Source organism: Saccopteryx leptura, chromosome 4 (genome assembly GCF_036850995.1).
Source record: "Saccopteryx leptura isolate mSacLep1 chromosome 4, mSacLep1_pri_phased_curated, whole genome shotgun sequence".
Lineage (NCBI taxonomy): Eukaryota > Metazoa > Chordata > Mammalia > Chiroptera > Emballonuridae > Saccopteryx > Saccopteryx leptura.
Window position 1 is genome coordinate 222,909,725 of NC_089506.1, and position 12,981 is coordinate 222,922,705.

The 12,981-nt window shown below is 54.7% G+C and overlaps 1 protein-coding gene across 1 annotated transcript in view; it reads right to left on the reverse strand.

The window, feature by feature from the left end:
- The window catches only part of LOC136404002 (cytochrome b-c1 complex subunit 2, mitochondrial-like), a 32,151-nt gene that overhangs the window by 998 nt on the left and 18,172 nt on the right, over positions 1–12,981 (reverse strand). The window contains exons 9-13 of the mRNA XM_066383457.1: positions 11,332–11,427; positions 8,428–8,627; positions 6,792–6,872; positions 3,899–3,975; positions 841–994 (exon numbers count right to left, since the gene is read on the reverse strand). Coding sequence (XP_066239554.1) covers positions 841–994; positions 3,899–3,975; positions 6,792–6,872; positions 8,428–8,627; positions 11,332–11,427 — 608 coding nt within the window. The remainder of the gene's footprint in view (positions 1–840; positions 995–3,898; positions 3,976–6,791; positions 6,873–8,427; positions 8,628–11,331; positions 11,428–12,981) is intronic.

Genomic DNA, 12,981 nt, shown 5'->3' on the forward strand with positions numbered 1-12,981 from the left:
GTGGCCGAGACCCTGACAGCGGAAGGGTAGAGGAATTTCTCATAGAGAAAGACTGGGAAACCCTATTGATCCTGGATTGATTCGGTAGTTCCTGTACTTGTGAGGCATCGTCAGGGGTACAAACAGGAGTGGAAGACACATTCACTGCTCTCAAAACAGCTCCTCTGGGAGGAAGTAATAACGCATGTGGAAAACACAGCAGGAGCAGGACAAAGTCCTCGCTGGACAGACAAGACAGTCCTGAGACGCTGGACGTGAGGGACAGCAGGACGGACAAGACAGTCCTGAGACGCTGGACGTGAAGGACAGCAGGACGGACAAGACAGTCCTGAGATGCTGGACGTGAGGGACAGCAGGACGGACAAGACAGTCCTGAGACGCTGGACGTGAGGGACAGCAGGACGGACAAGACAGTCCTGAGATGCTGGACGTGAGGGACAGCAGGACAGACAAGACAGTCCTGAGATGCTGGACGTGAAGGACAGCAGGACAGACTGTTTCTTGGACACGAAGAGGAAAAAGACCAAACTACTGGACTATTAGTCTGAGCCATCGAACTGCCAACATTCGACTCTTCTTAGCCTCAGAGATGTACAACAGTGTGAGCTTAGCCTCAGAGACGTACAACAGTGTGAGCTGAAGGCGATTCAGCCGGATGAGGAAGCCTGCACCCTGAGCTGACAGGGAAGCTCCCGCAGCTGACGGCCGTGAGCCCGTCTGCCTCCACGCTGCGCAGTCAGGCACCAAACACCGTGACAACAACACACGCAGCCCAAGGGAGCTTATGCGCCTTCGGAAAGTGTTCCACCCGGGTGAAGTCCCGAGCCCTCCTTTGCTTACGTTGACGACGTCGGCGTCGGCCACCGAGTCGATCTGCTGCAGGACGGTGGAGGGCGGCACGTGGGAGCCAGCAGTCAGGGCCTGGGACCCCACCTCGTCCAGGAAGCCCTCAGAGGACTCCACGGACATCAGGTACGCCGCCTTCAGCTTGTTCCTGTCCAGACAAAGGGGCGGAGCTCAGAAGCCAGTTGCAGAGAGCGAGGCAACGTGTCCACAGGCTCCTGCCCTCTCACGGGTCCCCGCTCTGAACTCCACAGGGCTACCGGTCCCTTCTTTCCTCAGCTCACTGCTTCATTACTTACATTATTTAGAAAGTTGTCAGCCCAAGATTATACAGAAAAACCTAACAGATTGCCTTTTGATTTTGGACTAGAACTTAGATCTAGTTAAAACTATTTTAATGTAAAGTTATGATTAGTGAAGCAATCGATACCTTTTGGTAGTAACTTGAAGTGCTCCCAAGGCACTGTGGACTTAGCAGAATGTCGGGGGGCAATTCTGTAGCTACCCTGCCCCCCTCCACCCCATCTCTGTGCTGGGATTTGTTTCACTGAGGGTAGGAAGTCACGTCCAGGCAGGTGGGTAAGGACAGTACGGGTCTTACAAGTCCCAGTAGCTTCAACGTGGGCACAAAAGCATCAATTTGAAATAAAACAAAATCCAATTCGTAATTCTCCCAGAAAGAAGCTGGTGTTTGATAAGGCCCCTGAGTAATTTAGCTCTCAAACTATCTTCCTTTGGTATGCTGTAGCGAGATGTCCATTTAATCATAATTATAATTATAAGCAGCTGTTTCACCAAACTGTCAGCTTAATTAGAGAGAGATTTCACTGACAATAAACTTGACTAAGAGACACTAGTCTGTCCCTGCAGCAAGGACACCTCACTTCCTTTCCCTGTAGGAAGACTAAGGACCCACAGGAAAACTCATCACCCCGTCGGAATAGCCACAAACATACTTAGCATTAAAAGCTGAAACTCCATTTTCTACATGTTGCCATACCTTATAAATACTGTGACACATTAAAAGGCATTTTCTTAAAACAAATGAGACTTAAAACAGACTTTTCTGAAGTAAGTCCAGAGTTTCAATGTGCCCTCAGCGTGCCGTGTCTGGTGCGGCCGCACAGCTGTGCTGTCAGCGTGGTCTGGTGGACGCGGTACTGGACAGGGTACTGGACAGCCCGGCGGCCCCTGCCGACAGGAGGCAGCTTCCCAGTGTGTTCCATCCAACAGTGGTGACACCAACGGGGGCGGAAATGACCCAGTGCTCATTCCCCTCTGACTCCTCACTGCCAGACTTGCTGTGTGGGCGTACTTGTGACCACGAAGGCTGTCTGAATTATCCTAAGGCCCTGGCCAATTTGCTCATGGACAGAGCACTGGCCCGGTGTGCAAATGTCTGGGTTCAATCCCCGGTCAGGGCACACGTGTTTCTTCCCCTCCCCCTTCTCTCCCTCTCTCTCTTTCCCCCTCGAGTGCTGGCCCCAGGCACTGAGGATAGCTTGGGAGATTCAGGCATCAGCCCCAGACGGGGTTGCCAGGGGGATCCCAGTTGGGGCGCATGCAAGAGTCTATCTCCCCTCCTCTCACTTAAAAAAAAAAAAAAAAAAGAATTATCCTAGATGGTTGGAGTAAAAGTTTAATGTTGTAAACAGCTGTAGGAGAAGAAAATATAAGCTGATTTCCAATTCTGCCCATTCTGTCTGTCTCAGTTAAGAGAAACTCCCAGAACCACTGACTTAGAGGAGTTGTTAGCACTTTCAACAGGGACAGTGAGATTTTAAAATTCTCCAAATAGGAGATGAGTATTTTGATCTTTTAATCAGATACTTTTTGGTGCCACATCGGAAAAGGAGAGTGCCAGTGGCTATGGGAGAGCAGGCACTCTGTACTGGTGGTGTGACTGTAGCGGGTATACCTTTTTACATTGTGACTTGAATATAAAAATAATAACATATACGCAGCTCGACCAGTCAGTGGCACAGTGACAGAGCGTCAGCGGGGACGCTGAGGATCCCGTTTCGAAACCCCAGGTCGCCAGCTTGAACACAGGGTCGCCGGCCTGAGCGTGGGATCAACATGACCCCATGGTCGCTGGCTCAGCTGTAGCCCCCTGGTTAAGGCTTGTATAAGAAATCAGTCAATGAACAACTAAGAAGCTGCAATGAAACATTTATGCTTCTCATCTCTCTCCCTTCCTCTCTATCCCTGTTTGTCCCTCTCTCTCTCACTTAAAGAAAAATTATATAAACAAACATATTTTAAAGTACAGACTTTCATTATAGTATTTACAATTTTTAATCCAGTCGGGAATCTATACCAAAAGATTAATGTAAAATAAAAAATGCTTTAAACCCAAAGTATCTTTTTTGTGTGTGTGAGAGACAGAGAGAAACAGAGAGAGGGACAGACAGGGACGGACAGACTGGCTGAAAGGGAGAGAGCAGAGAAGCATCCATTCTTCATTGGGGCTCCTCAGTTGTTCACTGGTTGCTTTTTCATATGTGCCCTGACTGGGGGCTCCAGCAGAGCCAGTGACCCCTTGCTCGAGCCAGTGGCCTGGTCGTTTCCAACCTGGGTCCCAGCCTCCAAGGCTGACACTTCATCCACTGTGCCACCACCTGCTCAGCCCAAAGGATCTTTTATAGTTTATAATTTCCAACTGCAGAAGGTGTCCACTAAGTATATTTTGATATACCAATTAATATTATTCATGACCAATTTTTAATAATCTAAATAAATGGAAACTGTTACAAACAGCAATCATTTGTAATGAATGATCATATATGTTTGTAATTTTCAACGTTCTGCAGTAAACATACTATTTAACAGGATATAAGTATATATAAAGCAGTGTTTGAAAGTGAATAAAAATGCTCGGGAGAATAAACCAAGTGCTGACGATGACCTCTGGGCCAGGGTCGAGGTCTGCTTCCCCTTCCTGTTCATTCTTTTCTGTCCATCCTTTTGTGCATACATTTCAATACTGTTTGCCTACAAAAATGTGACTTTCAGGTAAGTGGAGCACCGAGCACACGCCAATGCCGACACCTACTTGGCCGCCTGGACGTCTGCACTGGACAGGTTTCCCTGGGCGACCGCTTTCACCTGGCTGTAGGCAGCCTTGATGACCTAGGGCAGAAATGAAGAGCAGGTCACCGCCGGTCAGTGCCAGAGGCCTCTGCAGCAAGCAAACGCCCCTCTGAGGCAAAAACACACATCAAGATGGTAGAAAATACACTGCTCACAAACATTGGGGGTTATTTTATCGCTTCACGTTTATTCTGAAATATCCCCTAATGTTTGTGAGCAGTGTAGCAGACCATCCATCTGGAGGTATCAAGTCACTATGTGCCTGACCAATGGTGGCACAACGTAGAATGCGCTGACCTGAAGCACTGAGGTTGCTGGTTCGAGGCCCCGGGCCTGCCAGTCAAGGCACATACAAGAAGCAATGACTGCGAGTTGGAGCTGATGCTTCCCCCTCCCCCCCCTCCCCCAAATCAATGAATAAAATCTGAAGAAAAAACAAACAGGTCACTATGTGTTCCATCAAGCAGCTGCGCGTACAGCCAGAGGACCCGGCAGCGAAGCCTCTCCCAGCGTAAGTGGCAGGGATGGCGGCAGGGCTGAGGAAAGCCAACGCCGTCTAACGGCTGACCATGATGGCGCACTCTGGTTTCCTCAGCCTTGGTCCCGCCACTCACACCACTGTCCTTCGCTGCTCAGACGAGGAGCAGTGACCCACACGGCCAGGTTAGAGCCTGTCTGCACGCAGGATCCAGTTCCAGTGACATGAGTGGGGAGTGGGGACCTGGAACTATTTTTGTTGAACAAGTAAATTAACACACTGCCTCTTGGTTTTCACCCCAATCTCGGCACCACTGTGAGCGTGCTCCCCAGTGTTTCCCAATCCCTTCAGTTCCAGGACCTTCACCTCCCTCCATGTCAGCCACCCCAGACCTGGCTGTGACCGGGGCTGCCCCCCCCAAGTCTAAGACCCGGCCCAGGTCTCAGATCACATGTCCTATTTCCCACTCTGTCAAGCCCGCCAGCTGCCGCAGTCTCGGTCTCGATCTGTGAGGTCGTCTGGCTTCCCGTCTCAGGCCAGCCAAGACCCCGGAACGCACCCTCCCTCGTTCTCGCCAGTGTCCCCAAGCCCCTCGCCACCTCTGCATCTTGTACTCTGAGCCGCCCGCTCTGCAGGAGCCACCCCTGGGCTCGCCCCGCCCACTCTGCAGGACCCCCCCTGGGCTCGGCCCCGCCCGCTCTGCAGGACCCCCCCCCCCCCCGGCTCCCCCCCGCCCACTCTGCAGGATCCCCGCCTGCGCTCGGCCCCGCCCACTCTGCAGGACCCCCCCTGGGCTCGGCCCCACCCACTCTGCAGGACCCCCCCCCCTGGGCTCGCCTTGCCCACTCTGCAGGACCCTGCCTGGGCTCGCCTTGCCCACTCTGCAGGACCCCCCCCTGGGCTCGGCCCCGCCCACTCTGCAGGACCCCCCCCCCTGGGCTCGCCTTGCCCACTCTGCAGGACCCCCCCCCCTGGGCTCGGCCCCGCCCACTCTGCAGCACCCCCGCTGGGCTCGGCCCCGCCCACTCTGCAGCACCCCCGCTGGGCTCGGCCCCGCCCACTCTGCAGGACCCCCCCCCCCCCTGGGCTCGCCATGCCCACTCTGCAGGACCCCCCCCCTGGGCTCGGCCCCGCCCACTCTGCAGCACCCCCGCTGGGCTCGGCCCCGCCCACTCTGCAGCACCCCCGCTGGGCTCGGCCCCGCCCACTCTGCAGCACCCCCGCTGGGCTCGGCCCCCGCCCACTCTGCAGGACCCCCGCTGGGCTCGGCCCCGCCCGCTCTGCAGGACCCCCCCCCCCCCCCCCCCCCCCCCCGGCTCGGCCCCGCCCCCGCCCGCTGCTCCCTCGCTCTCCTAGGCTAGCGAACACTGCGGAAGGGAGCTCAGACCTGCCTGTCTGCACTGTGACTTGGTGGTCACACCTCGAGGGGACGCTGCAGCGCTGCTGACCGCGCTCACCTGCCCGAAACCTCATCACTTCCTCCTGCTCCCAGACGCGCCCCCGCCTCCTGCCTCAGCAGGGGTGCCGCCCTCCCGTCCTGACACCCTCTTCTCCCACCTCGGCCTCCACGTCCAAGGCCAACACGCCCCCTTGTATGTTGGGCCCTGCTTGGTCCTGCTTTTCCAGACACGACCCACTTCCGGTGTCCCGTCTCCAGTGTCCGCTCAGTTCTCCACTCCTTCCACTAGTGACGCTGCTCTCAGTGAAGACCCGGCTGACACGACCACCCCACCCCGCCCCCTGCAGGTCAAGCTCCGTCTGTCTACACAAACCTTGCCTCTCTTCCCTCTCATTCATTCCTCAATACTATCAATTCTTGTTCAGTCCAACATTCTGGTGAACACAGATACCAGAGCCAATGATGTCCTCGTTTGCTCAGACTATCGGACCTCTCTGAGGTGACTAAAAGGATGTTGATCCAGAGCAGATCAGAATGGTGTCAACCCCTTTCCTGGCCTCCACCTGTACCAGTTTCTCTCCTCCTCCCTGTTTTCTTGGCCGTCTTCCTGAGTCACCTGGTGGTCTCTCCCACAGAGCGCCTCAAAGCACCGGGTACAAGGAGCTTCCTCTCTCCTCGTCCTCCACTCCAGCCGTGACTGCAACACAACCGGGACCCCGCGCTCCACCCTTCACCTCGCCTGAGCTCTCCACCCGGATGTCCCAGAGACAGCTCCGCGCCACTGCCCTCGACAGACCCGAGTGCTGGGAAGCGTTCCCCTCTCCCGGGAGTGTGGGCACACACGCGCCCGGGGCCTCCACAGCGGACATACCGGCCGTCACAGAGCTCGGACACATCACGGCATTCGAACATCGCACACTGAACTGCAAGCACGTCAACGGGGAAAAAACGTGTTCGAGCTGGTGATGTGCAACTTACATCTCCGGCAGCCGCAGCCTGCGAGATCGTGTAGATCCCAAAGAGTCCGGAGTCGGAGTAACTGGCGTGAAAAGCGGAAACCTGAAACGAAAGGGAGCCTGACTGCAGGTCACTCCGCCAGGGAGAGCAGGGCAGTCCCCTCAGGCCGTCTGGACAAACACCGCACCTCAGACGACGTTTCCCGTCCCCCTGCGCCCCTGCAAGGGCTGACACCTTCGCTTGCAGGCGACCTCTGATGGCTGTAACTTATCTGAGTCTTTCCAAAACAAGCTGCTTACTTTCACCTTTTCAGAGTATTTTCTACCCTACTTTTTAACACAGATGTGAACTCGTGAACACTATGATATGGATTGTGGGCTCCGGCACCAGACAAAGCTGCGTTCTCCCCTGATGTTGCCGACTTCCTCTTCACCAACTGAGCTATTTTTAGCACCTGACGCTGCTGCTCGGACCAATCAAGCCATCCTCAGTGTCCAGGGCTGATGCCTGACCAGCTGAGCCACTGGTTGGGAGGGGAAGAGGGAGACAGGGGGGACGGGGGAGGGGAGGGGGAGTACAGATGGCTGCTTCTCGTGTGCCGTCTGGGAACCGAGCACAGGATGTCCGCTCACCGGCCGACAGTGGTTCCCACACTGTGCTCCGGGGAACCCTAAGGTTCTGTATAGAAGATACCAAGGGTTTCACTGTCAAATCAGCTTTCAAAAAATAAGAAAAAATTGTTTTTCAAAACTTTTTAAAGAAAGGAACGTTTTGTGGCACGTAGCTGGGAAACTGTGGATAAAAACTGAATAAAAAGGCTCCCGGCTATAGGGAGTGAAGACAAGCACTTAGTGTTAAACAGGCGTAAAAAGAGACTGATTTCCATTTCCATCGTTAAGGGCCGAACAGCCAGACCTCCTGTCGCGTACACTGACCGTGCCGTGTGCTGTCACGGAACTGAGAACACGGACCCTGCTCTGGAGTAAGACTTCCTGTCGCGTACACTGACCGTGCCGTGTGCTGTCACGGAACTGAGAACACGGAACTTTCTAACGGCACACGCTGACCGTCACATAAACACGCCGGCAGACAACGGTCACACATTAGTAACACCTGCTGACATTTTACGTCCCTAGATCTGCGTGTCGTCATTTTGAAGCTTCAGCACCTTTCCTCACTGTCACAAGATGTCCTGTAGAGGAGCACAGACTGTGCTATCATCAAACGTCACCACTTTGGAACTTAATCTTAAGCTGAAGGAGCTTCCTGGTGTAACCCTGCACTTGATCAGAACAGAGAGCAGTGAGATTCAGGAAGGGGCCACAGAACAGGAGGGGAAAGAAAATCTAGGGAAAAAAGCTAATTAGAATCTAGGGGAAAATTTAATATTTAAAACTTTATTCTAAAGGGAACTCAAGTGTGGATCCTGACTTTTTAAGTTTTCTCTCTACAGGGGCTGGGAACAGCAGTTTACAGTAAGTTTCTGGCAGACCCACTGAAGTAGGAGAACCAGCCTGTGGTCTCTTCAACCTGGTAACGGTTTTGTGTTTGTCTTAAACTCTCAGAGCAGGCGGACGTCGGAGCGGACCCTCAGCTCTGCCCTGTGCACACCGAGCCTCTGGGGACACCAGGAGAGCTCTCTGCGGCTCAGACTTACATCGAATGGCTGGTTAATCCCCTTGGCAACAGCCTGGCACAGAGCGCTGGTGGCCTGGCTGCCCCTCTTGACGTGGGGCCCGGCGCCGAGGACGTGCTGGAGAACGCTGAACGCATTGGCCTCCGCACTCCCTGCGGCCGCACTTTCTGCTACAAACGCAGCGTGGACCAGACTGTCTCCGTTCTGCTCTCGAATTTCACCTGTGGCCACGTGGGCGGGGGAAGAGAGGGGCGGGTCACCACCAGTCTTGTCTTCAGTGCTCTGGACCACACTGCGTGCACCCGCGAGACCCAGCATTACCGAGGCCCGGTGCTCTCCCCCCCCCCGCCCCCCCCCCCCACGTGTAACAGACAACACCCCGGAGAGCTAGCTCCTTCCCTCCAGGCGGAGGCTGCGTGGCATCAGCAATCAGGCCTGTCCTCTCTGACACACTGGGGGAGATCAGGCCTGTCCTCTCTGACACACTGGGGGACATCAGGCCTGTCCTCTCTGACACACTGGGGGACATCAGGCCTGTCCTCTCTGACACACTGGGGGACATCAGGCCTGTCCTCTCTGACACACTGGGGGACATCAGGCCTGTCCTCTCTGACACACTGGGGGACATCAGGCCTGTCCTCTCCGACGCACTGGGGGAGATCAGGCCTGTCCTCTCTGAGGCACTGGGGGACATCAGGCCTGTCCTCTCTGACGCACTGGGGGACATCAGGCCTGTCCTCTCCGACGCACTGGGGGAGATCAGGCCTGTCCTCTCTGAGGCACTGGGGGACATCAGGCCTGTCCTCTCTGACGCACTGGGGGAGATCAGGCCTGTCCTCTCTGAGACACTGGGGGAGATCAGGCCTGTCCTCTCTGAGGCACTGGGGGACATCAGGCCTGTCCTCTCTGAGGCACTGGGGGAGATCAGGCCTGTCCTCTCTGACGCACTGGGGGAGATCAGGCCTGTCCTCTCTGACGCACTGGGGGACATCAGGCCTGTCCTCTCTGACGCACTGGGGGACATCAGGCCTGTCCTCTCTGACGCACTGGGGGACATCTGGGGGAGATCAGGCCTGTCCTCTCTGATGCACTGGGGGACATCAGGCCTGTCCTCTCTGAGGCACTGGGGGACATCAGGCCTGTCCTCTCTGACACACTGGGGGACATCAGGCCTGTCCTCTCTGAGGCACTGGGGGACATCAGGCCTGTCCTCTCTGACACACTGGGGGACATCAGGCCTGTCCTCTCTGACACACTGGGGGACATCAGGCCTGTCCTCTCTGAGGCACTGGGGGAGATCAGGCGTGTCCTCTCTGACACACTGGGGGAGATCAGGCCTGTCCTCTCTGATGCACTGGGGGACATCAGGCCTGTCCTCTCTGAGGCACTGGGGGACATCAGGCCTGTCCTCTCTGACGCACTGGGGGAGATCAGGCCTGTCCTCTCTGATGCACTGGGGGACATCAGGCCTGTCCTCTCTGAGGCACTGGGGGAGATCAGGCCTGTCCTCTCTGAGGCACTGGGGGAGATCAGGCCTGTCCTCTCTGACACACTGGGGGACATCAGGCCTGTCCTCTCTGAGGCACTGGGGACATCAGGCCTGTCCTCTCTGAGGCACTGGGGGACATCAGGCCTGTCCTCTCTGACACACTGGGGGACATCAGGCCTGTCCTCTCTGATGCACTGGGGGAGATCAGGCCTGTCCTCTCTGACACACTGGGGGACATCAGGCCTGTCCTCTCTGAGGCACTGGGGGAGATCAGGCCTGTCCTCTCTGAGGCACTGGGGGAGATCAGGCCTGTCCTCTCTGACGCACTGGGGGAGATCAGGCCTGTCCTCTCTGACGCACTGGGGGACATCAGGCCTGTCCTCTCTGACACACTGGGGGACATCAGGCCTGTCCTCTCTGACACACTGGGGGACATCAGGCCTGTCCTCTCTGATGCACTGGGGGACATCAGGCCTGTCCTCTCTGATGCACTGGGGGACATCAGGCCTGTCCTCTCTGATGCACTGGGGGACATCAGGCCTGTCCTCTCTGACACACTGGGGGACATCAGGCCTGTCCTCTCTGACACACTGGGGGACATCAGGCCTGTCCTCTCTGAGGCACTGGGGGACATCAGGCCTGTCCTCTCTGACACACTGGGGGAGATCAGGCCTGTCCTCTCTGACACACTGGGGGACATCAGGCCTGTCCTCTCTGAGGCACTGGGGGAGATCAGGCCTGTCCTCTCTGACGCACTGGGGGAGATCAGGCCTGTCCTCTCTGACACACTGGGGGACATCAGGCCTGTCCTCTCTGACACACTGGGGGACATCAGGCCTGTCCTCTCTGACACACTGGGGGACATCAGGCCTGTCCTCTCTGATGCACTGGGGGACATCAGGCCTGTCCTCTCTGATGCACTGGGGGAGATCAGGCCTGTCCTCTCTGATGCACTGGGGGACATCAGGCCTGTCCTCTCTGAGGCACTGGGGGACATCAGGCCTGTCCTCTCTGACACACTGGGGGACATCAGGCCTGTCCTCTCTGAGGCACTGGGGGACATCAGGCCTGTCCTCTCTGACACACTGGGGGACATCAGGCCTGTCCTCTCTGACACACTGGGGGACATCAGGCCTGTCCTCTCTGAGGCACTGGGGGAGATCAGGCGTGTCCTCTCTGACACACTGGGGGAGATCAGGCCTGTCCTCTCTGATGCACTGGGGGACATCAGGCCTGTCCTCTCTGAGGCACTGGGGGACATCAGGCCTGTCCTCTCTGACGCACTGGGGGAGATCAGGCCTGTCCTCTCTGATGCACTGGGGGAGATCAGGCCTGTCCTCTCTGAGGCACTGGGGGACATCAGGCCTGTCCTCTCTGACGCACCAGGGGAGGGGAGCTCCTGGGAGGGCTGAGCTGCCGCAGGACAGAGCGCTCACCTCCACGGTACCGGGCCTTCGCGCCGGCCAAGCCCAGCCCGCCTCTCATGTTCAGGAACCGCTCAGCAACTTGCTTCAGAACAGGATGACTCACACCTATTCCAGCAGAAAGAAAACAAGCTGGACTTAGAACTTCTAGAACACAACTGTCAATCATCTACTATTTTAAAAATTATACAATTTAAATATTACAGAAATAAACAGTAAACAAGAGTCCCTCCCCCTCCTTTAAAATGTCATTCTCCATCCATTTAGTTTATGACATATTCACTTAAAACTTTTTCCTATGTATTAATATTCTCTTTATTTTCAAAATGGTGTTACTCTGTTGATCTTGTTTTAAACTTATCCTTTGTAACTTACATCTAAGTCAGTGGTCTATATCAAACCTTTAATGCAGTGGTCCCCAACTCCTGGGCCACAGGCCGGTATCAGTCCATGGGCCATTTGGTACCGGTCCGCAGAGAAAAAATAACTTACATTATTTCTGTTTTATCTATACTTAAGTCTGAACGATGTTTTATTTTTAAAAAATGACCAGATTCCCTGTTACATCTGTCTAAGACTCATTCTTGACACTTGTCTTGTAAGTTCAACAATTATATTTAAAAATACCACAGTTTTTACGCTTAATGCATAATTTTATTTTGTGCATTTATCCGTCCCACCCTAAAGGCCAGTCCGTGAAAATATTTTCTGACATTAAACCGGTCTGTGGCCCAAAAAAGGTTGGGGACCACTGCTTTAATGATTATAAAGAATTCCACTGGCCCTGGCTGGTTGGCTCAGCGGTAGAGCGTCAGCCTGGTGTGTGAATGTCCCGGGTTCGATTCCCAGCCAGGGCACACAGGAGAAGCGCCCATCTGCTTCTCCACCCTTCCCCTTCTCCTTCCTCTCTCTCTCTTTCCCTCCCAAAGCCATGGCTCAAATGGTTCAAGTAAGTTGGCCTCAGGCACTGAGGATGGCTCCATGGCCTTGCCTTGGATGCTAAAATAGGTCAGCTGCTGAGCAACAGAGCCCTGGCCCCAGATGGGCAGAGCATCCCCTGGTAGGGGGCTTGCTGGGTGGATCCTGGTTGGGGCGCATGCAGGAGTCTGTCCCTCTGCCACCCCACCTCTCACTTAATAAAGATTAAAAAAAATAATTCCATTATATAAATATGCCATCATTTATTTAATCAATCCCTCTTTTACGGGCATTCAGGTTTCCAGTAATTGGCTATTAATATAATTAATTCACTGTATATCAAAGGACACTTTTTTTTTTTTTTTTTTTTTACAGGGACAGAGAGAGAGTCAGAGAGAGAGGGATAGATAGGGACAGACAGGCAGGAACAGAGAGAGATGAGAAGCATCAATCATCAATTTTTCGTTACGACATCTTAGTTCATTGATTGCTTTCTCATATGTGCCTTGACCGTGGGCCTTCAGCAGACCGAGTGACCCTTTGCTCAAGCCAGTGACCTTGGGTCCAAGCTGGTGAGCTTTTATCAAACCAGATGAGCCTGCACTCAAGCTGGAGACCTCGGGGTCTCGAACCTGGGTCCTCGGCATCCCAGTCCAACACTATCCACTGTGCCACCGCCTAGTCAGGCTATCAAAGGACACTTTTTAGAGTAAAAAGACAACTCACAGAATGGGAAAAAATTTG